This window comes from Phaenicophaeus curvirostris, chromosome 1, assembly GCF_032191515.1.
Source record: "Phaenicophaeus curvirostris isolate KB17595 chromosome 1, BPBGC_Pcur_1.0, whole genome shotgun sequence".
NCBI classification, from domain to species: domain Eukaryota; kingdom Metazoa; phylum Chordata; class Aves; order Cuculiformes; family Cuculidae; genus Phaenicophaeus; species Phaenicophaeus curvirostris.
The window spans coordinates 159193586-159218433 of record NC_091392.1 but is presented as its reverse complement, the minus strand read 5'-3'; the positions used below and the strand labels follow the sequence as shown (position 1 = coordinate 159218433).

Sequence of the window (24848 nt, the reverse complement as noted above, 5' to 3'; positions counted from 1 at the left end):
TTTGAAACTTTTTAAAAAGTTACTTTGCAATATCTTTTTACTACTGTTGGGATCTCTAATCCTCCGATTTCCTCAGTAGTCAATGGAGAGAGCAATTCCCAACATGAATCTGAAGAGAATTCATATGTTGGGGATGCTGAATTGCCTTTCACATTGTCTGTATTTCTTCATTGCAATAGGGTGGCTACATAAACTGTGTGGCCTTCTTGACACCTCAGTGAATTTCCTAAGATTAAGTTGGATGAGTCTGAGCTAATAGGTATTTAAACAAATAACTCTTACTAATTTCTGAAAATTTGAAGTGGCTATTTCATATTCAGATTAATTCTTCTACTTTCAATTATTCATAAATATATCTTGCAAAAAAAATCTAAGAGAAAAAGACTTTGCCTTTTCTTATTGTGTTTCTATTGTATTCTAAACACTGACTCTTAACTCTTTTGAGAATCAATGTGGTCCTGGTGCTAGTGGCAGGATAATAATGGCACAGAGCCAATAGAAAGAGACAGGCGTTGACAGAGAGCAGCTGAGGATATGAATCTGGTGTTACTCAAAACTCTACAGACTGCATAGGAGTGCAGGATGCTTACTCTCTTATTTCAGATGCACCATTTCTTTTGGGGTGAATCTCTAAAGCCAAAGTCTTTACCTTCTGTTTCTCTAGTAGACCACAGTAATCTATATAATATATTTTTGATGTACAGATTTAAAGCAAAATTAAGTCCCACTTCAGCAAGCATGCATACTGAATATTTGTAAGTATTTTGCATTTATTAAATCCTACTGAAATCAGTAGAAGATAACAGGAGCTTTGAGGATAATGTTTTTACATTAGTGATTTCATTGACATGAATGCAGTTGTTACATGGAGAAGTGTTTGCACTATCATGTCAAAGTCTGCATCCTTTATGCTTTGTGAATTCTTTAAGTGCCAGCTAGAGAGAACCATCTTCAGCTGACCCATGCATTTTACCAAGTGGAAGGCTGCAGTGCAGTACAGTAAATTCACATCTTCAAGCTGCCTCCCTCACAATTTTGCTTCCCCTGCTTAGGATTCCTTTTCTTTCCTGCACTTTCCTCAGACATTTAAAAAGAGGGTCTTTGAGGCCTGACAGAATTGAAGACAAAAGTTAGCAATGTGCCATGTGGAGGAAGGACACTGAGTTTATTAGTGTTTAGCGTGTTTGAACTGATAGCACATTTGCAACCCTTCTTTGGTGAAGCTGTACTTTGATCTGTAGTCTGAGACTTAGTTTGGTATTCAAGATGAGTGTTTTGCAGTTTGAGGAGTTCTTTTTTTCTGTCAGTTATTTTAATTCTTGCATACAAAAATATAAAAATATTTTGTGTTCTTGTCTCAGAACTTTCAGCCAATGTACAAAACTGAACTGTCACTCTAAGAGTGTGCATTCCTTTTTATAGATTCTTTAGTTTTCTAAGTAAAGAGGACCAGGATGGATACCTGGCCCAGAAGCCATCTGACATAGACTATGGCCTTTCATACTTCCTTTTCCAGAGCAGATCAGTCATGGCCACTTTACACAGTGCTTAGCCCTTTATCTCTTCTGGGCCCCTATGGCATCCCTATGTCCTTCAGGCACAATTATTTCTCTGTGTTTTTTTTCAGTTCTGAGCATCCAGGGTTGTGTTGGCTCACTGGAACAATAGTTACATGGTCTCATTATAATGAGTTCATGCATTTCATACTCTGACATTTGTCACCGGGGCAAGTGAGGTTATTCAAGGGTGCAAAGGCTTTTGTGATGTTAAAGGACTGTACAGAACTGAGGGAGTCATGCTTGGATGTTGTTTTAAGGAGAATTAACTGAAGAGGTCCAAACCACAGCCATGCTGCCAGCCAGGATTTAAGTAGACTGGATATGGCAATCTTTTTTTGTAGTTGTTTCTTGGCTTTCATTCTTTTAACAGTCTAAAAATACTGGATGGTACCAGAGAATGAATTTTGCTCGGGTGAAAATTTATAACAAATTCTTTCATAAGACAGAGGCAAAAAGGATACAGTACGATACTTTAGACACAGAAAACAATCATGCCTGGTTGCTATTGCTAGGTATTTTAAAGAAGTGAGTTGAGAGGACAGAAAACTAGGATAGGGTAGAGCGGGATATCCGCTATATGGTACTGGCAAGTACGACTAAGGCTAATGGGATAAAATTAAGAGAGAGAGAATTTATGAACAGAAATGAATGTTCCAGATTCTGCAGAAGAGTGTGTGTGGTAGAAGGCAAATGCCCTCCAATGGTTGCAACTGTTGTCAGGCTGGACAGAAGTTAAGGTAATAATTCTGCATGTGTAGGGATATCAGTGTGGTACAGTAGATATTTCTCTCATTCCCTCGTAAGATGAGAAAGACAAAAATGAATCACAACTGATAAACTGGCAGTCAGCTAAGTTGGGTTCTTTCCCCAACTTTGACTTTTGTCTACACAAGGAGTCTTGGTCTTTCCACCTCAGCTCAGCACAGAACTGTTACATGGGCTTCCTTTTCTCAGGACAGATGGCAAAACACTAACATACGCTTTCTTAGCACACAATAATCAGTTGTTCCTATGGGCAGGAGTGGGCATTTAACTAAATTTTAAATATCTAAAGTAAGTTTTCCAGCTCAGACACTGAAGATTATACCTAATGGAGAGAAGCAGACACCTTCAGCAGATCCTTTTTTTTGCTAGTTTTGACATAACTTTTTTTTTACATTTTATAGGCCTAGGTCCAAAACATGCTATTTCATATTTAAATTGTAGTGCTTCAGGATTTTTCATAATTGCTTTCCATAATCAGTCATTTCCATTCATTCTTCAGCTCATCCTTTGAAAAATAGTTTGAGCCATCATACTTTAGGTGCTATACATTATTTTGCTATTAATACCACCTGGTGCCTATGATCTGTGTGGTGACATTTCATTAATTGCACCATACCCAGAGTGTATATAAAACATTTCCTTTTCTCAATCATAAACTTTTCAGAAAAGCTTGACTGGGGAATGGAGTTATATGCACTAGTGGGCTTGATTTCAGAAAGGTGTCTTACTACAAACACTGCTTAGATAGCAGAGTCGACAGTATATGTGCAGTGCTCCTTTCTTTACTTCTGGCCTCCATTTCCCTCTGTAGGTTCCTAGATACCCAGTGGAGGCAATGGAACACTAATTAGAGAAAGCTGACTGCCCACCCAGTTCTATTCCTCATGCTCTCTTTGAATACAGCTTTGCCATGCAGTCTGTTATTCTGTTGGCTCAGAACTATCATCTTGAATATTTTCTCAGTTTTCTTTGGTATATTCTAAACTATTTCTCTTTTACTGGAAAACTACCTCCTACCAATTCCTCATGTTTGTTTGCAAGAGTAGCCTTACTATTTTTACCGTTGTCAGTCCTTTTCATCTCCTACCCAAATTAAATTTTCTCAGTACTACATAGCTTAGAAGCCACTGCCAATAGATGCATTGACAGATCCTTAATTTTTCTTTCTTTATTCTCTAGCCAAAGTTCAGTAACCTTTAGTTTATGCTGGCTGTCCTTAACCAAGTTTGATAAACCTTCACTGTTCAGACCTACTCTATCTCATCCATTTAGTTGCTGCCACTCAATGAGAACCATAAAGATGCTTCGTCACTCATATGTATGCACATATATCTATACCTTTATGTATATAATTTAGTGAAACAGGGTAGAAATAAAGCAAACAACTGTCCTCTGAACAAGTTTGTTATGTACGAGCAATCCCACGCTCTGTCTCTGGAAGACAAATCATCTGAACTGTTTTTTCTGATGGGGATCTTGATTTTCTGCTGAGTGCACATCAGTTTTATACTTCACAGAGCCAGAATAGCTCTGGTACTGCTCTTTTTTGGTGTACATTACATCTTTTCCTGTTCAAGCAAACAATAGTTTTGCCACTGACTCTACTGGAGAATGATTTTATTTCTTATGTTGTGAATATACAACATTGGTTTTGCAGTCATTAAAAATAGCAGATTGAAACAAACCTAAATGCCAGTCTTGAAAAACATAAAAATATCAGAAACCCAGGAGGCAAAAGGGACATGCTCTTGCTAAGTGTTCCTTCTTAAAAACATGAAAATTTAGGGGTGAATGGAAGAAATAAGCTATTTGTTTCTCCCAGCTATAAATATAATGAAAAAAGGGAGTTCCTTAAATTCACTCTAGGTTTAAGAAACTTATTTTAATGCTTATGTTTAAGGTTGAACACATTTCTAGATTACTGCCTGGTTCTCAGAATTAATGATGTACTGTACTTCAGCAATTCCAAGAATTGTTTTGTACATATTTCATTCCTTCAATGGAACTTCCGTGTCTAAATCCACTTGACTGCTTTGAAAATTTCCATCTCTAATACGGCTGTTCCACATGTGATTGTGCTGTGTTTTCATAAACCCATAAAGACAGATAAGCGTATGTACAAGACACATAATGACTAATAGTTACTAATTGTTGTAGATTGTGATTATGCAAATGTATTAAGCTAAAGACATTAGTAACAGGCGTTATCATTTAAATGAAAGGACAGTAAGACCACTGTGTATATATGAACCAATGTAGTTAACTTTTGCAGATCATTTGCAAAAATGTAGCAATGCTGGCTCTGAAGTTCCTTTTTCACATGAAAAACCTACAATGTAAATCAATGTACAATTTATGCTATACACACAATTTCATTTCAGCATTAATGATGAATATGTAACCAGTACAGTTAATCATATTGGTTGCTTAAGAGAGGAATAAGGTATGGTATGCAAAGGATGAATAACTGAATATAACTGTGGCTTAGAAGGGGAAGTATGGCAATGATGGATGCAGTTTTAATTTAAATGGTTTTTCTCTTTGCACTAGTGGAATAGTGACATTAACTAGAAATTAGTTTAAAAATTATTTTAAAACCTTAGGCGTGGGAATGAGGGCAAGAATAAAAATTTATGTGTAGGTGTGGTTGTACAGACACAGAAGGAATGGAATTTATTTGGCTGTCTTAGGAGTCTGGCAATTAAATGTGCTGATGGAGTTGATCACCATAGGCACTTTATAATCAGAAGAAAGAGACATCAACAGGAGGTGATTTGTATAATTTTAAGACAGTCATTGATGATAGCTCAAAGCCTAGGCCATTTAGATGTTTAAGGCTCCAGCTGAATTCACAATGCAAATACTGATCACATATTGTGATAATGGGTTTTTAGAAGGTCTTACTCTTCAAGTAGGTATAAAAGCCCATCATGATAATAATGAGAAGCATTTAGGGGACACCGTGTAGTTTACAGACACACCAGATTTTATGTGCTAAAAATAAAATTCCAATTAGCCAAACTGGACATATGAGTCTAAAGAGTCTCTACTTCATTGGTATTTAGAATAGCATATTAATTCAGCGTACTGCAGTATGTTAGTGACAACGGTTCCCTTTAAAGATAAAAATACACAGGAAGTGTGTATCTCACAATGTCTTATAAATAGTTCCTCAGTTTTGGATGTATTTCAGTGGCCATAATTAAAGAGATGGTTTTCAGTAAAGATAAATAAATTTCCTAACACTTGATATAATCAAAGTCATATAAACCTAGTGAATATTAAATGGCTGGAATTTCTATGTTTTCCTGTTTTTCAGGGATGACTGTATAAATGGAACTATTACTTCAAGATATATATTATAAGTGACCATTTTTTAAAGTGCTGTAGATCTTCCTTGGAAAAATAATATCTTTAATATGTCATATAATATGATCTTTAAATGAGGAAATATCTAAATTTGCAGAACTTGCATCAATATTGTCAGACTTATGTTATTAGTTTGTTTTATCATTTAATTACAGTATCCTTCTCCTTTCCTCAAGTCTTATGAGATACCTTATAATTCCATTGAGAATTATCAAATAAGAATTATATCTTACAAATATAGGACAACAGCATTTTCCTATCAAAGGATATTCCTTTGTTGTTCAAAAAATGTTTGATGCTCATATTTTTAAAGAAATCCTTTGAAGTTAACTTCAATAGAAACTCTTAACATACAGACCAGAAGAGATTTAGTTTACTAATTAGCTGCTTCAGTTTGATTTAATATATATCAAAATCAATTCACAAATATAGATTTTTTTTATTAATTAAACTTTTAGAAACAGCTGTGTATGTGCTGATGGCAAACTTTTTTTAAATTTAATTTTCTTTCTTCTCAGTTCCCAACTTGATTTAATGTTCTATGTTTTTAGGCAAACACTGCACTCATCAGTTGAAAAGCAGGAGAGGCTCACGTAAATTCACCTATTAATGCCACCCACAATTCTGTCACTTACTCTGATGGGCTCTCCATGGCCCTTTTTTCTCCTTTGCACTTGTTCTGCTTTTCCATCCTTCCCCTGATGGGAAGATAAGATTTCTTAATTCCCACCCTTTGTGCTTTCAAATCAGGTAAGTGTTTCTGAAAGGAAAATTCATAAACGACATCATAGGAATAATTTTTGGAAGGACGAGTTATAGGGAGAAGACCATCATAAGAGTTCAAGAATTTGTAGGAAGGGCAAGTTATATATTTTCTGTCTTCTCCCATACTTAATCAACTTCTTTCTATCTATGTCACTTCTCAGGATTGAGGACATACCCAGAATTTGTCACTTTCATCAAAAACCACACATTACCTTACTGATTTCTCAATCCCAATTATTTTGCTGTAATTCTGTCCATCTCTAGCAGCATTCAGCAAAGCAGCTTTTTAATTAGGTGACGCTAAAACTGTTAGTGTTGCAATCAGCTCTACCAGCAGCTAAACTGCTCTTCTGGTTTGCTGGATGTAGATAAGCAGAAGCTCCAGCAAGTTTTGATGGTGAAAGGAGTCCAAAAAGTGCAGTTGTACCCCCGCACACACCATCTCCCAGCCTTTGAAAGAAGGCTCACTGATATCTGCACTTGGTGCATCTGTTGATTTACCTTTTGAAGAATCTGCTGGGTCTTATTCCCTAAGAATGCCATGGTTATGAACACTGCACATTATGCTTATCTCTTTTTATATGGCATCTACATTTTTAAATCTTCTTAATCCTATTTGGAAAAACGGTCAAAAGAATGGAAATGGTGTGCAGGTTTCTAGAAGATTCTTTGTAGTTTGCTTTGGATTATTTTTGGAGGGGAAGTGATTTTGAAAGAGGACTGAAATTTGGATTAATGATGCAAAAGTTTGGCTTGAGACAATCTCTCTCTCTTAGGTCTCTTGCTTTAAATAAATTTCCTAAAACCACATCTTATAAAAGGGAGCTAGCAATGTTGAAGCATGAAGTTATTGAAAATTACCATTACGAGTCACTTCTGTGTTTGGTTATGAAACTGAAGAGCTATTTTATTGCTCACTCAATTGCCCAACTAAGTTTGAGTTTCACTGAATTTGGAGAGCTGAGCTTCAAAATTACCGGAAGGCTGCAATCTCCTATACCCTATGACTCCAGATTTACACAACAAGATTCCTGTGTTGTCCAGTCTAAATCCACCCATAATTTCATGACCTTTTTATAAAGCGGGGAAATAATTTTTGTGCTACTACCTGTGACAGGAAAGCAATTAGAAATGTGCAATTCTTTGACCTTAGAATCAACTTATTTTCCTTCTGAGTTGCTACTTTATTTTGTACAAGCCATATTAGTTTGAGTTGCTTTTCCATATCTCTTTGTTTAGACAGATGTACGATGCTGATTATACCTTAGTGAAGGGATATCACAGCTTGACTGCAGTAAAAGTAGTCTAGCTGTTAAAGCTGGAGTGCAGATGCTTTGTAAAAAAAATTAAAAGGAGGTACATACACAATCACTGCCTCTTGCCCTCCAAATTAACGGCAGTGAAAATCTCTATTTAACTCTGCTGTCACCCAGCTCAATAAAACAGAGCCTGTAAGTTGTCAGCAGTTTCCAGCACTATTTCAGTTAGAAGAAAATACTCCAATGATTCCCGTCTGTGTGTTTTGTTTGAGCACAAACTGCTTTACTAGAAAGTAGGTTTTAAGTCTAAATGAAAAAAAAGCCTTTTTTTCCTTCTAATTATTCATCTGATCACTTCTTTAATGCGCATTTGATTTATTTCAAAGTAATTCCTGCTTTTATATGTAAATCACAAGTTTTAAAGTGTGGTAATTAAATTAAGCAGGGAAAATGCTCTAATCAAGAGATGGGAATTCCATTAAATTGTTTAAGATTTATTTATATAGCCAAGTAACTTAATTTTGGAAAACATTTTTTTTTTCTAAAAATCAGGGTTTGAGTATTGTACCATGATGGGCATGTTACTTACGTTTCCCATCACATATCTGACTAGTTATCTCTGAATTATCCAAGCCTTTCAGCATGGAGTAAAATTTTTGTTACATCGTTCAGGCACACAAAAGTAGAAAAAGTAGGAAAGTGATAAAGACCTGGAGCAAAACTATTTTAAGGGAGATAGTTATGGCCAGTCTGAATTGTACTGTACACTGTGTTCCCAAGACAAGTACACCACATATGGTAACCAAGAAGATTAATGCACTCTGTTAGACAAGGCATTGCAAACAATAATCAGTACAAATGGCCAGTCTGACCCAGGAAAAGATTTTCATTAATCCTGAGTAGAGTTGTCTTAATTGCCTAAAGCACACATTTGACATTTTTTTTCAGAAGGGAAGTTATCAAAGAAATGAAGTATTCTATTACTTCTAATGCTGATCAAATACTTTCGTAAGTTTTAAGCAGCTCAACAATACAAGAGCTGTGCAAAAGCACTGAAATTCAGCTCAATCTCTTAAAAGATTTCAAAGCACACATGCTACAGCAATCATTGTAGTAAGAAAAAAAGCTGCAATAAGAACTAGGAGGAGGTAAAAAGCTGTAGTGGAATATAGAACTTCTCCATGAAGGAAGGGTTTTTTTCTTACTCTTTGACTGAAAAATACAATAATAGTCAAAAGAAAAGCCACTAAAGAAAATGTTTCCTTCCTTGAAGAACTGCTTTCTTAGAACCTTATTTTTCAAGTTTTCATGCTGTTTGGAAACAGTGACAGCAAGATGTCCAAAGAGAGAACTGAATGCTTCCACGCATATATTTTGATGGCAAAAAAAGAAATTATTTAGAGGGACATATCTTTTACAGTTTCTATGTCAGAAAACCCTTGAAGGATTTGGATTTCATTTTAGTTTTTTTCACCATCATTTCTTCAAAATTAAGAAAATTATTTCCCCTCTTTTTATTTTAATTTTTTTTGTTTGTTTGTTTGTTTTTTTAATCATACAGTTAGTACTTCCTCGGTATGTAAGAAACAAGGAGTAGTTTGGGATTCAAAATGGTCCTTCATGCATGTAAAAGAAGTTGCTGGCAAATAGAGACTAAATTTCTGCTTATCCTGAAATGCTCCGAATGTTTTCTCACGAGCTTAAAAGCACTAGAACATATGCCCTAAAGTTTTTCTAACAGCAGAATTTGTTTCCAGTCCTCCAACTCATTCTGAGTAGTGCTAACTCTCTTCTGTTCTCTGTCACTTTAAACTATCATCAAAACACCCACGAGTTGCTCATGGAATGTGAACACTGTTGTGAGGAGAGGTGGGTTGAAGCACATGGGTACAGCACTGAGCTTGGGTTCCCCCTGAAAAGACATTTCTTCTACAAAGTCTGTGTAGAATTAGTATATACCAACTTTAATATGAGCAACACAGCAAAGGAGTCATGCTGATACTGATGCGGGCTAAAGAGAATCATAGAATTCTAGAATGGTTTGAGTTGGAAGGGACCTTAAAGGTCATCTAGTTCCAACCCCCCTATGCACAACACATCCCACTATGCAGGGCTGCTCAAGACCCCATCCAGCCTGGCCTTAAACACTTCCAGGGATGGGGCATCCATGACTTCCCATGGCAATCTGTTTCAGTGCCTCACCAAATACTTGGGAAGGTGGTTTCAACTGCGAGAGGGCAAAAAGGGAATGGCAGGCAGTGTATTTACCGCCTCTGTAGCTCAGCTGTACCTGTCTTGGTGCATGAATAAACCAATATACTAAAAATAATAACATGAATTCTGAAGGATTTCATGATGAACCTGAGTAAATACAAATCAGAGAACATGGTGCAATACTTACGTTACCATCTTTTGCCTTTTCAGCTCATGAGCTACTCATTATAATGAGCAATGTTGTCATTCATATTTATAAAGCAGCTAATAAATCTTGAATGCTAACGCAATAACATAAAACGAACATGTTTCTAATGAATTGAGAAATAAAAGACTAAAGAAAATGACTATAACAGAGATAATGAGAATGGCTGATTCCCATCTGGTTCATAAATGACATTTCAAAGACACTGATCTTCAATTGAAATGAAATTGAAAGAGTAAGTAGCCTACTGAAGCAATTTCAGGAAGGCATCCCAGGTGAGGTCTTCAAAGATATATAATTCAAGGAACCAGTGTTAATGGAAAATTGTTGGAAATTTTGAAGGCATGAAAAAAAAATTGCATAGCAAGTAGGTTCCAAATTCTTTCTCTGCTCACTCACCTTTGCTGCAAATTGGGGGAAGATTGAAGCACAAGTAGTAATCAATTACTCCTCGAAATTATATTTAATGTGCTTCTGAAGGAGTAAACAACATACTACTTACCACAACTCAGACATGGTACAGATCTGAATAATAGCAAATAGATTTAGTGTTAGAGATGGAGCTGTCCCACTGCACAGTAAGCACATTGCAATGGTTTTTTCCTGTTGTGGTTAACATAGTTTCAAAATAAAATATACATAGTAAATGTCAACATTGGTGACACAGATAAAATAGACGAATATATCTAAAGGGTTCAGAAACCATATGTAAATAAAAAGTTATAATACAGATACTGAAACAACTTGAGTTTTCAGGGAAAAATTTAGAAAATGTAGATTAATACTGTTGAATTCATCCATTACAATGTGACTGACAGAGATCAGTTATAAATTTGGCCTACCCTGTAAGTGTGTACTTATATATTCATATAGGTATGTGTGTACATATGTGTACATGTATTTTGGAAGTGTTCAAAGTCAGGTTGGTTGGGGCTTTGAGAAATTTTGTCTAGGAAGGTGCATCTTCCTATGGCAGGGAGGTTGAACTAGGTGATCTTTAAAGGTCCATTGCAATCCAACCATTTTATAATACTCTGGGGGTTTTAATACATTTTTATATATGTGGTATATAGTATAACCAGGTGGAAGTGTTAAATTGGGTCTATACCTCTTCCTATACCTGATGCTAAATGCATTTATTACTGTGCTTTGTGATTCAGATTCTGAGGTTACTGCTAAGAGATCAAGTTATTGATTGCAAATTTAGAGTATTTTTTTATTATGAAAGGAGAACTTCAAGACTTTTTTACTTGAAAGTACTATGGTGCAAGGGAGCATACTAATCCATATAGGACAGGTAGGTTATTAATAGCACTGTAGTAAAGTACAGGGTCCACTTCAACCCTAGAGCTTAGATGAAGTCACTAGATATACACCAAGAATTAATTTGGCCTTTTTCATTTCAGGTTTTAAGCAATGATTATTTTGTCTCATTACATTTTCTGAATTGAGCTGTGGAAAAGAGTAACATTTGTATTCGTATTATTTGGTTTCTGCTTTGCATTTCCTAGTATGTAGCTTTAAGAAAATTACTGCTGAGGTGATGATACTAACAGTTCTGAAATCTGAGGGGAAGGTAACAATCTGTACACATTATTGTTATCATGAACAATTTAAATAGTATTTTTAGGTTTCTTTTATGCTGCAGCTGCTGCTCTCCATTTCTCAAGTCAGATTGCAGGCACTGAAAGGCTGCTTACTTCCTCTCTATCTTTTTACAAAGAAAATGACATATCTGTGCTAGCTGATTTATAAACTGGTGAGGGGGAGGTTCATTTAGTTTCAAAGAAGCCATTATTTAATGGATTTTTAGGGCAGAGTAGTCACCATTTCTCTTTTTGACTGTTCTGTTAGAAGTTTGTGGGAGGAGAAAAGTGGCTACTGTTAGTAGGAGGTGTACAGGAGTGTGCTGGTACTATTGCTTTGTTCTGTTATTGCAGGGTATAAATTAACAGGATGCAGCTAGTCTGAAGGAGCCATTTGCAACTCTTATCCTTAGCCCTGTAGCAGAAATAGTACTTTGTCTATCAAATATAGGATGTAAGGGGAAAAAAGTATCTAATTTCTGACAGAAGCTATTGCCTTTTAAGTCTGGTTACTTGGAAAAGCCGTACCTTACTTTCATTTCTCTTCAGTCAGCTTTCTATGATTATTTCCATTTGTTGATTTCCTATGTGTATATTTGCTTTTTTTCCTGTGCTATTGACTTTACTTCATTCCTTCAACCAGAATTTGGTTTGTCTTTTTTAAGTAGTTTTCTTTATTTTTAAATTAGAATTTGCTTTGCAATAAATGCAGGAGAGTATAGGGCAATGTGACAGGTCCATGAATTGCTTGTATCTTGAAATATTACAGGGAAATTTAGACTATTGGGAGATAGTCCTTGGCAATTGCTGATTTCTCTATGATTTTAGCTATAAATAACCTGAAAATGGTGTTTGCTTTAAAAAACGTATTGTGGTAGCAAAAGAGACAGGACTACGCTTACTATCATAACTTATATTTGCATGACCTGAAATGTTGCTGTTATTCAGTAATAGTCCCATTTCCAGCTTATTTTCAGGCTACATCCTAGAAGGCCCTGTAAAAACACTTAATTTGATACAGTGCTTACATACTAATCAAGTGAGGTAGAAGATAGAAGCACAGTAAAGCAGAAGGTGTAGAATATTTCTCAAGCTAGGACAGTTTACTCTCTCTGCTGCTCTTTCTGCCAGGCCAGTGTCAGCTCTGCTGCAGCCAGATAAGATTTACAGAAACATTTCCAATTGCATATTCTAAAACTTGTAAGATTTATGATATTATTTGGGTTAGGGGGAGCATTATGCTCTCCTGAATATCACAATAGCTCTGTATTATCTCCTGTGACTGGTAACAATGGTTCTTTATGCTAAGGTGATCTTAAAGTAACTAGAATTTCCAAGGAGATTTTTCATTGGACTATGGATCTTAAGAGGTCTTTACATTCATCTCTACTACTTTACTACCCTGAGAAGTCCCTCTGTATCATAACGAGGTTAAAGCAAGTCTCTGCAGACTAAACTGGTCAAGAATCACCCTATTCTCATTGCACTAGGACAGGTGGCCCATATGGGAAAGATGAGACTGCCTCTCTGCCATCACCAAAGTTAATAACATCCAAGTTGAGACTACTGACTTATTTTCTCTGAAGTATCTGAAAGCCACCTTGTTAAGCATCTTTAATTAAATCTCTCTTCACCTTGTTTCCTCAATGAATTTGCAGTTCTTGAATTTGTCTAGCATCTGGAAGTTCCTCTCAAATACAGTAGATAATACCTCAGATTTATAGTGTTTATTAATGTCCAACACGGACCTATAACTGCATCAATGTAATACATTAAAAAGCTTGTTCTCTTAAAATTTGTGGTTAATGCTTAATAATTTTCAGAAATATTCCTATTTCAGAGCATGAGAATAATTTGCTAAATTCTCCTTACAAGCGTATCTTTGTCAGGCAGTCATAAAGTAAGTTGAAAGCAAAATGGTTTATCAAAAATTAGTTACACAGCTTGTAAAATGCTCTACAATGTTCTGCAAACAAAAGGGAAAATTTCCTGCAATTTCACAATTTTGTACTTGCTCAGATGGCCATTAACCAACAAGATGAAAATCAAATTTAGCCTATTCATGCTATGAATTATCTATGATTAGCAGTGTATAGACTGTGATTTTCTAAAGCTCCTTTCAAAGTCAAGGTATCTTCAAGCATTTTTTTTTTTTTTTAAAAAGAGACAAAATAAACACCACAAGCACGTTAAACCTGTATCAGATCAAAACACTTGCCCTTTTCTTTAGGCTAAGACATAATCTTTGCTCAGTGGCTTTTAGAAATCATGTTGCATAAAATCCTAAAAGTCAACTTTTCTTTGCTCTTTCCAGTCTTGTTCCAGTACCAAGAACTTATAATCATTTCTGAGGCATGTAGTGTGTCCTGCTTTCAGTTTCAAATCTATATCAGCTAGCACCTTGTATTATTTTCCCAGGTTACTTTCTTAGTGGTGTGAATTGTAAGCATACAACTTAAACTGGACCTGTTGTGTAGAACCTGTGATCCCTTCTATATGTTTTTAGATATTGTGGTTCAAGCTCTGAATAAACTGCCAAAAAGCCACCATATTTTTTCACGATACTTTTTCATTTTTTATTTGACTTACTATTTGCTGCGCCGCTGTAATGAACTTAAGTCATGCTTTGTTAGCTTTTCTGAGCAAGTGTTCTGCATTCTGTGACGCTTTCATCACCCCAGCTAATGGGGCTTTAAAAAATCATTATGTGCCATGAGACTTGTAGTGCAGTTACAGAGCGTAACTTGGATTAGCACAAATGTAATCTTTTCAGTTCTGATAACTGTCTTAAAATATCACCCAAATCTTTTGGACACATCTAGACAATAACTTAAACAAATCAAAATCTAGTCTAGGTGCCAGAAAGGATGCTTTTCCAATAGAAATGTGTAGACGTAGGTATAAATAACTGACATAGCAATAAGCATGAAAGTAACCACAATAATCATGTAACCAGTATAGGGACCTTCAATAGCTGTAGCTGGAAGATTGGCTGGAATCTTTTAGCAGGACCTAGCTAATGAAAATGAAAATGGGGTAAGCAGGTTTCCTGAGTCACCCAGTTAAAGAAGTGGAGGAGGAAATGTTATTGTTTTGTGAGTTGTTAATCTGAAATATAAACAGACACAGGTACAACTGTAATTCTCCTATGGTTATGTGTTGATGAATACACAACGATAGAATATCAAAACTGAGGCGGAGAGGGAAGCTGCTCACCCAAATAGTGATTATCAAAGTCTTTTAGTTAAATTATGTTTACACTGTTCATTAATTGGTTTGGTACTTCTGAAAACTACCCTGCCAGGCTGACAATTATACATTCTAAGGTTTTTCACACACTAAATCACCAAAATAAGCAGAACTTTTCTGCATATCAAATCCTCACCATGTGTTGCTCAGTACTATAAGCTTGAGGGCATTTTCAGTAATTTTTTTATTCTAAAGACAATTTGTCCTCATTTTTTTCTTCTTAGGCCATCACCAAGAGTGTTAAGTATTGTCAAATGCAGTTCTGAATTTCTGTAGGTCTAAATTAAAACTACTGAGCCTTTTGAAGACACCTCTTTCTAGGTTTCGCATGGAAATACCAAACATTACCAGCCTGGCCAGTTTTGCTAGTAATATCAGAATAACATGGCTCATGTGCTTTTTATTATTAAGTCAGTCAGACCCTGGAAGTTTGCGTCTCTTAAATGTTTCCTTAGTAAGCAAGATCTATTACAGACTTGAAATAAAAATCCCTTGGAAAGGGTGATGGTACAAAGAATGACCTGATATATGCCTCAAGCCTCCAAAAGGGGTTTAGCGTAATGAAAATGAAGTTCCATCTTCAGTTATTCTAGTTTGCTTAGTGACTGCTTTCCTGAGCCAGGGCCCATGTGGCTCTGGCTGTGTAAGGTGACAACTGCTGTGAATCTCTCCCTGTCAGTGAGCTGGCAAGGGCCAGTTTATGTCACTCATCCTCCCTCTGCCACGCAGGAAGGTGGAATGAGCATTAAAGCAATGTATTCCATTCTAATACTTGTGAAGTGACAGAAGACAGCTCCATAACACTAAGTGACACAGGTAGGCTCCTCCTGTCAGCAATTCTGGGGTCACTGCTTACTTGAGTTCTTGGGTGAATCCAGGATATTACATATAATTCTTCATTTAGAGATGCTCAGCTGTAATAAGAACATTCCTACTATTAAATAAATGAATAGTATTTGCAAGTCTTTTCTACTTCTATAAAATTCTCATCTAGGCACAAAAAACATCCTCAATTCCTTTGTCTGTTTCCAAACACTGGAAGAATTTCGATCATTAATGGTTTGTCATGTTTTGGGGGTTTTTTATGGCCGTTGAATCTTTAATACACTGTGCAATCCACATTCGTCAGTGTCCTAGACACTGAGAGTCATCGTCTTGCATGAGGCCAGATAGAATGATTTGGGTTGGAAGGGAACTTAAAGATCTTCCTGTTCCAAGTCCCCTGCCATGGTCTGGGACACCTCACACTAGATCAGGTTGCTGAAAGCCTCATGCAACCTGGTCTTGAACAGCTCCAGGCATGGGGCATCCACAGCTTCCCTGGGCAGCTTGTTCCAGTGCCTCACCACCATCACAGTAAAAACTGTCTTCCTAACATCTAATATAAATCTCTACTCTCTCAACTTAAAACCACTCCTCCCTATGCTGTCTCTGCACTCCCTGATAAAGAGCCCCTCCCATCTCTCAGATGCCAGCATTGGACACAAGTCATAGTAAACATAAGAAATTCTTCACTGTTATAGTTGATTGATGGCAGCAACAGGGCAGGTCAGTTGAGACTTCTTCAACACAGCTAATATTAAGTGCAATTTAATATTAGATACAATTTTCCCACCATGGCAGTAGCTGACAGCACCATCAGAACATTTCTTCCATCTTATTCCTACACAATTTAAGAAACACACATCCAAGGGTTGAAAAGGGTCAGTATATTAAACAAGAACAAAAAAGGGCATTATGTCTTTTCTTTCAAGTTTGCACAGAGAATTTTCCATGGCTGTGTGCTCTGAAAAGGGCTGTAACGCAAATGACATGCTGCTGATCTGGTGATCCAAAATGATTTTTAAGGCTAGGGCAAGTGCTGTGGGCTAAATTCAGCTTTCACTTAGACCTCATTCTACATACAGAAATGTGTAAAGAGATGGTGAACTCTCATCATCAGACATTAAAGCAGAGATGCAGTTGAACTATTTCAAGGGTACAAATCCAAATTAAAATTCAGTGATGCAGAAAGAACAAACTAAGATTAAAGTAGGGAGAAAGTTGAGCACAGTAGGTGTATGGAGTAGAGCACTGTGACTGATCTCCTAAGGATGTTGCAGTCTGTCTCCAAGAGGCCAACAGGAAAGCTGCTAATCATGCATAACGTTCATGACAAGAAACAGCTAGATTCTAACATGCTGTAGAAAAAATTAAGAAACGTGGATGCCAATCTAGTCCACATGAGCAGGCCAGTCCTGGGATTTGAAAGTAATAAATTTATTTTTTGAGGTCTCCTCAGCATAGTGATTTTGCTGTGCATGTGTATTCACTCAGATACCTCCACTTTGCTGGCCCCATGGGGTCTCTGTCTTTCTGCCGGCAACATGGTGCTTTTCATGTCACCTGCCACCACCATCTACTAATTTGTAGCCTAAGCCAGCTGTTTCTGCCTTTATTAGCCTATGTCTAGCTTGTATCCCATCTGAACTTCCTGCCTTATTATCTTGATGTTGAATTGTGATATGCCAACATAATATGCTCATTAGATAAATCATCTCCTTTCAGTTCAGTTGAGGTGGGAAGGCGGCCCTTAGTAATCAACAAGAAGTTTTACTGAATTTTGCCACATCATAGTATGCTTAGGACATTATTTATGTTATTGCAATTTATTTTCCAGCATTTAATATGCCACTGGAAAATCTTTCAATGAGTATCCAAAGGTACAGATTGCATGAAAAAGTGTGCATGTATTTACATGTATACTAAGGCAGTTTATGCATTTTTGTTCTTCCTGTATTACCATTTTACTTCCCTGTTGTGTTTGGTTTTTTTTTTCCGAAGGGAGAGAAAAGTGCATTTCACAGCCTCACTTACTGGTTTCTTTTAGTAATTCCTTTCACAATTGAGGCAAAATACTTTATTATTATGAAGGAACTTCTGACAGTATTAAAAATGCAGTGTAAAATATGCAGAGAGACTATCTGTTTAGAACTTGTGTGAAGTAGAAATGTAACAAATACTATGCTACTTGTTTTGAATCACACCATGACAATGCATGATTGACACCAGCAGCTCTATCTTTAATTATTGTATTCTTATAGCTTACCTTGTGGATTAAAAATAAAAGCAAGACCTCATTTAGCTACTCTGTTTTGGCAACTTCATTGCACTTTGGGCATTGTTCTGTACATTTCTGACTGTCAGCTTCTCTTTCTAGTTTGGAATATGCAACTATTTTTTGCCACTAAGGTCATAACGAAGCCAGCTTGCATAAGGAGGGCTGAGCTGTCTTCTGACTTCAGTGCTATGGGTGATTTGCATAGGAAGTCCAGGTGTTAGGAGACAAGAGGTAGTCCTGTTAGCTGAATACTTGAAAATATGTGCTTAGTCTCTACTCAGCTTCAATTTAAGTAAACTACTGTAAAATAGCAATGGAAATCAACAGGGGATGAATTATCCTACAGACAGGAACAAGTCTTTGCTAAAAGTCTGAAGCCAACAGCCTCCCATACATACTGTATTGTGTTCTCATTTAATCACAAAAAAAACAGTAGTATGAAAAGTAGGTTGGTCAAGACCCTAAGCTCCAGGCAGGATTAAACATAAAATGTAAATGTGGACAATAGTTTGTCAACATAGCAACCTTCACTTACTCAATACCAAGCCAGTATTTTATAGCTGCATATATGAATCTTCTAACCTGTTAATATATCTTTACAAATGTTAAATAGTGTGTTACTTAATTTTTGCAGTCTTTCATAACATCTTTACAGTGACAGGCTCTGATTCTCCTAAGGTAATGCAATCACTCTGATATCATAGAATCATAGAATCATAGAATCATAGAATGATTTAAGTTGAAAGGGACCTTAAAGATCATCTAATTCCACCCCACTGCCATGGGCAGGCACACCTCCCACTAGATCAGGCTGCTCAAGGCCCCATCCAGCCTTCTGCCAGAAGTGCAACACTGCAGGAAACAATGCAGATTTCTGGATTGCAGTGATAGCAACTTCCTAAGAAGTGAGCTGATGAGGTGTTCTGGCTGGATCTCATACTTACAAGCAGGGAGGTTCTGGTCAGGTTGTTAGGTTCAGGAGCAGTCTTGTTTGCAATGACTGTGAGATTGTGAAGTCTAGGATCTTGCAAGGAGATGTCTCTCTCGTCTCTTGTGGGACTGCAGCAGCAAAGTCACAAAGCATTACATGCACAGATACTTGAATTATCTGTGAAGTACTTCACAGTCCATTGGCCCAGATGTGCATATCTACTGTATGTAGATATGTTTTAGGCAATAGTTTGATACCAGATGAATTCCATACTACTTGTCTTTCTTGAGAACAGGCAATGCACAAGATAAAATTTATGTACTTGTTCCATGACAGTAAGATATTAAGATCTGCATGACTAAGTCATGATGAAGGGGTATTAACCAAGGGCAACTGAGTAGTTAGAAGTATAGTTCATGGTTTAAAAATACATTGAAGCAATGAATATCATATTAAATTATAAACCGTTAGTAAGTAGACAACTGACAAATAAAAAACTGAAAAGTAAAAAAACAACTTGTGTATATAAAACAGTTAAAGCAACATATTAGAATATATTTTCAATAGTATTAAATTAAAATTATGTAAAGAAGCTTTATAAAAGCATGTTAATTGTGGTTGATTATGTTTTGACAATGTAATAAAAATTTATAATGCATGTGGTTTATCTCTTTTGCAGAAAATGATGAGGTCATCCGTGTTCCATATGTTCATACTAAGCATGGTGGCTGTAGATGTGATTGTTGCTGCTAGTAACTACTACAAAGGAGAAAATTTTAAGAGACAATATGATGAATTTTACCTAGCTGAGGTGAGTATGCTGAAATGACTGTGGATATTTTTCAAGATAATCTAAAGTAGAAAATGTGAATGTCAAGCACATTTTAGTATGTAATTTTATTATTCCCTTAAGCATTCCAAGAATTCATTGCTAACTGGTTCAGGTTCCTCTGTCTGACAATTGCTGACAGCTGTATCTTACAACCTTCTGAAAGGTAATTTCCTCAAACAAAATGTCAGTGGTAATGAGCTGAGGCTAAAGTTAAGCATCTGTAGGCAGTGCTTGGCTGCTGAGTTGCTATCTTTCTCTAGCAGGAATGTACCATCCAGAAGAATTTAACTTTAAAAAAATGACAAAACACTCTCTTTAAAGAATGTAGTACTTCTTCCTGTGTCATCTTTATTCAACGCATGCTTAGCTGCAAGAAGGTCCTTAAGCATAATCAAAAGAGTATCACAAATAGCCTGGCATCAGTAACCTCAAGAGCACATTGAAGAAAAAACATTTATTCAGTCATTAATTTGGTGAATGAGGAGACTGTCCTCCTGAACCAGTGAAGCGGAGGTAAAAAGTTGCTTTATAAGTGACATTCTGTCAGGGATCCTGCTTGAGTCATTAGCTGGTCAAGGATTTTACTGTAGAGAGTGCACTAGAAATCCTAGAACATAGCCTACATAGAATTATAGAATCACCAGGTTCGAAAGACCTCTTGGATCATCGAGTCCAACCATTCCTATCTGCCACTAAACCATGTCCCTGAGCACTTTGTCTACCTGTATTTTAAATACCTGCAGGCATGGTGACTCAGCGACCTCCCTGGGCAGCCTGTGCCAGTGCTCAATGACCCTTTCTGTGAAACATTTTTTTCCTGACATGTCTTTTTAGTACTATTTAATTAAGTTAAACAAAAAAAATACTTGAAGTCTTTGGTACTAACATACAGGTAGAGCTTCAAATAGATATTTGTTCTTCCTGTGAAATTAGCATTGTAGCATTCTTTATTAAAAACACTTAATTTCATGGGCACTTTGAATTGCCACTTTAGCTGAGTATAAAGTCACCAGTGCTGAAATTCACCAAGATCAGTTCTCTGAAAGTGTTGGTCACAGTTGCCTGCATTTGGCACCTGTCTAGCATTATTGTTACTGCAGATTCCCTGCCTCTGATACTTACATAGTCCTTGGCTAGAGTGCATTATAGCAGTGTATTCCTTGTGATTCCTCTGTCATTGGTATTGCCATCTCCCTAAGTGTCCCCTGTCGTCCATCTTCTTCCCCCAGCTTTATTGCTGAGCACAATGTCATATGGTATGGAATATCCCTTTGGTCAACTGGAGTCAGCTGTTATGGCTATGTCCCATCTCAACTTCTTGTGCACCCTCAGCCTGCTCACTGGTGCGGTGGGGTGAAGAAGCAGAAAAGACCTTGATTCTATGCAAGTGCTGCTCAGCAGTGACTAAAACATCCCTGTGTAATCAACACTGTTTTCAGCACAAATAGGAAACATAGCTCCATGCAAACTACAATGAAGAAAATTACCTCTATCCCAGCCAAAACCAGTACAATATCCCAAGATGGAAACAGTTCAGTCAGCATTAAAGCCTGAGATCATGAACTTTTTATGGTAGGAATATTTGCTGTACAACCAGGACAAAGCAAGTGGAGCCTGGATTTTTAACAAACTACCATTAATTCTATTTATGTTCAAAATAGGAAATGCTGCATGTGCTATTTCTATTTTGGCACTGAACGTATAGTATAATTATACTTTTATTAATCAGTGCTAGAAACACTATTCCACATCTATTTCAAATGTGGGGTTTGGAGGTTTTTTCCAACAGAAATACTTGCCAGGATTTAATAATTCACCATGAGTGTGTCATGTAGACTAGTGTCTTATAATTCTGTCCAATAAGCAATATCTGATTTTCCTTAAAGACAGATTTTTCTGTCTCTGCATCACTCAGATTACTAATTTATTAGTGAGGAGGTTGTCTCATTTTTTGGATTCTACGTGTTTGCATTTCTGTGTATATAATGTAAACTAGTTCAGAATAGAGAAAGGTATTTTGTAAGATATAATCTTTTGATGTCCATTTGTCACAAGGTTTTATTTTTTGTGGATTTTTTACCTGTGATGCTTTTATTAGAGACACTGTAAAAATAAAACAAGAACAAACCCCTAGTCTATTCTAGGAGGAGGTATAAAATACAGTAACAGAACATTGAAAGAGTAAAAAAAAATCCTGGAAGACAGGAGAAATTGATAAGCTGGTGTCATTTCCTACTCAGTTATTGCAAAAACTGTTCTTTGCAGCACAGGGCATACAAAGAAATTGTTTTTAAGAGCCTTGAAGAGGCTGAATGCTCAAACAATGCGGATTATTCCACAGTGACTGGTTTGTTTCCTTGGTGGGAGAGACTGGTTGGAGCAGGGTTCACTGCTGTTGCTCTAAATTTTCCATTAGACTAAGCTTTTCCAGAAGTAATCTTGAAAGATGCTGGCTGTAGGAGCAGACATGTCTAAGAGAATAGCTCACTTGGTCCGTTCTATGGACCACACGTTGTAGTGGCCTAGGACTGTAAAAATACATCCACTTAAATTCAGTGACAGTCTAACTGAAGTTATTGAGATACTCAGTACCAAAAAAAAAGAAAATGTTTTCTTTGTTGGAAGAGAGGACAGATTCAAGAGAAAAGAAGGCGAAGATAAGAGAAAAAGGTAAAAGATAAAAATGAATTTTAAACCCAGATCCCACTGGTTGCATAATTTTGTATGCTCAGTAGTATATCAGAGGTTTTGACAAATATTTTAACTTCTATACATCAGACAGCCTGATTAAGCAAAATCAGACTTTAACAGGATTGTTCAAAACCCCAATGCAATATTTGAGAACCTGGAAAGAATAGAGCTTCAAACTGATTTATTGAGGATGTTGACTTTACCTGCTCAGTACCTAGACAGAATAATGATGGATGTTTTTATATGCAACTTCCACATTGTTTCACATTAAAAGAGATTAGAGACTAGAAGTCTTATTGGAGATGTGCAAGATTCCTACAAGTACTGCCTTAAAGCGTCTGACAAACAGAGTTCAAAACCAGGTGCTCCTATACACTTCTTCCTAGGTTCTTTTTGCAATCAGTCCCTTTGCACTGCTGCCTTTATGTAGCCTTTGCCCTCTTCTAGCTAAAGGAAAGACCAGGTGCTGTGTCAAATCTGGTAGCAAGGGAAGTGCTGGAAGTCTGTGCCCTAAATCCCACTGATCCCGCTCAGAAGAATTTTTATCTTACACAACAGCTTGATCACCCTCCAAGTAAGCCACAGTTGCAAAGAAAACTAGCTGGGTCTGTCACTGTTTGGTGTTGGCTGATACTGAGCTCTGTCTCTGTAAAAAAAGTTTTAAGGGGCTACGGGCAAAAGTTAATGTTGCTGAGGGCAGCATGAATACCATAAAGCTTCCAAATGACTGAATGGGAGGTAGCCAACAGAGAAGCAACCCATTCCTGGTAGCTCCTTTTTGGCCTCCCCAAAGCAAACTTGGCAGCCTATTGGAAGGTGGCTGCTCATACATTACACTTTCTTTTTACTCAGCGAGTCTGCCCTGGCTTCTTATGTGAATTTCTTTTAACCCTGTCTCTACCACAATGAAAAAGTGATATCAGTTTTAAAAAAAAAAAATCTGTAAAATTGCATTACATTTCACACCTAACAAAAAGTTCTAGTCAGATATTCTGAATCTTCTCCTGTAATTAATTACAAGGAAGTAAAAAAATACAAGCTCTGTCAGCAGGAAGACAGGTGTATAAATGTAATCAGATGTTATGCAAACCATTTGATAAATTTTTAAGTGCTAGTGGTTTGAATTCATTTGACAAGCATGTAAAATGCAAATGATCCCGCCCACACATTTTTAGAATAAATTAAAATACACTTAACATCGTGTTTGTTAGTCTTGTTCTAATAGGAAGCCTATGTACTCTGAACTATGTATGTGTGTATATTTAAATGGCATTGTTATTCCACCTGCTCTGAAGCTGAATTCCAGCTGCTTTCTACCCACTGTTAGATTTTACCTAATTTGCTCCCCTTATTCTTTCAGGACTCAATTAGATGTTTTTTCCTTTAACAGCAAACTTCCACTTTAAAATTTTTCACGAAACAATTTTCTTGTGTTTCAGATAGAGATTTTTATGTAGAAGGGTAGTTTCTTCAGACTTGGTTTATTGTTTTCCTTGAGCTCTTTGAGCTACCAGAACAAAAGCTGAAAAACTGGCCAGTTTTTCAGAACATTCCAGATTATGAGCATGAAAGTATCCCTACACTGTGTACATGGATTCTTCTATATCTGAAATCACACAACTATTTCTTAGCAGTATTTCTTCCCTAATGTAAAGAAATTTTTTGAGTGCTATGAAGCATTTGACCTTGATTTAATCATTAAGAGGACATTTGAAGCCTAGTAACTGCTTTGCATGCCTTGAGGAAGACATAAAACAATAGCTGGTAGCACTGCTCATAAACAGCTGTGTAGAGTAATAAGCTCAGGAGATAATCTTCCATGTTAAATTTTCAACTACATTCCTGCTTGTGATTGTCCTGTGCACATAAAATATGTAAAATTTTATTTAGCTATCTCGCAAAAGCCCTCTTTCATGATGATAAATATAGTTTTGCTGGACTGGAGAGTTTAAATCCCAGAGACTGTCACTGTCAGATTCAGAATTAGAATCTTAGTCTCTAACTTGGTTACGCCCTGCAAAATCCAACAAACCGTATAGGCTGCAGTCAATTAATCTCTCCATTTAAAGAGACTAATAATGTTTTTGATCAAGGAGATTCGAGCTGTATTTTCTTAATGTTTGCACAGAACTTTGAAAGTATTAGTTGCGTATGGATGTCACCTAATGTTATTTCAATGCCTCTTTTAAGCCCTAAAATGTGTAAAGAGTCAGAGAGGAAAACTGGTGAGTCAAGGAAAAATATCTTTTCTGTTGGGTGTCCTGGCTGCTGGGAAGTGAGGGAGAAAGTATGTAAGAGGATATACAATGGGAAATTAAGAAGG

The 24848-nt window shown here is 36.6% G+C and overlaps 1 protein-coding gene across 1 annotated transcript in view; it reads left to right on the top strand.

The window, feature by feature from the left end:
• NALCN (sodium leak channel, non-selective) overlaps nt 1-24848 on the top strand; it is a 235677-nt gene that overhangs the window by 102163 nt on the left and 108666 nt on the right. Inside the window, exon 11 of the mRNA XM_069879312.1 lies at nt 19682-19813. Within this exon, the coding sequence (XP_069735413.1) occupies nt 19682-19813 (132 nt within the window). The remainder of the gene's footprint in view (nt 1-19681; nt 19814-24848) is intronic.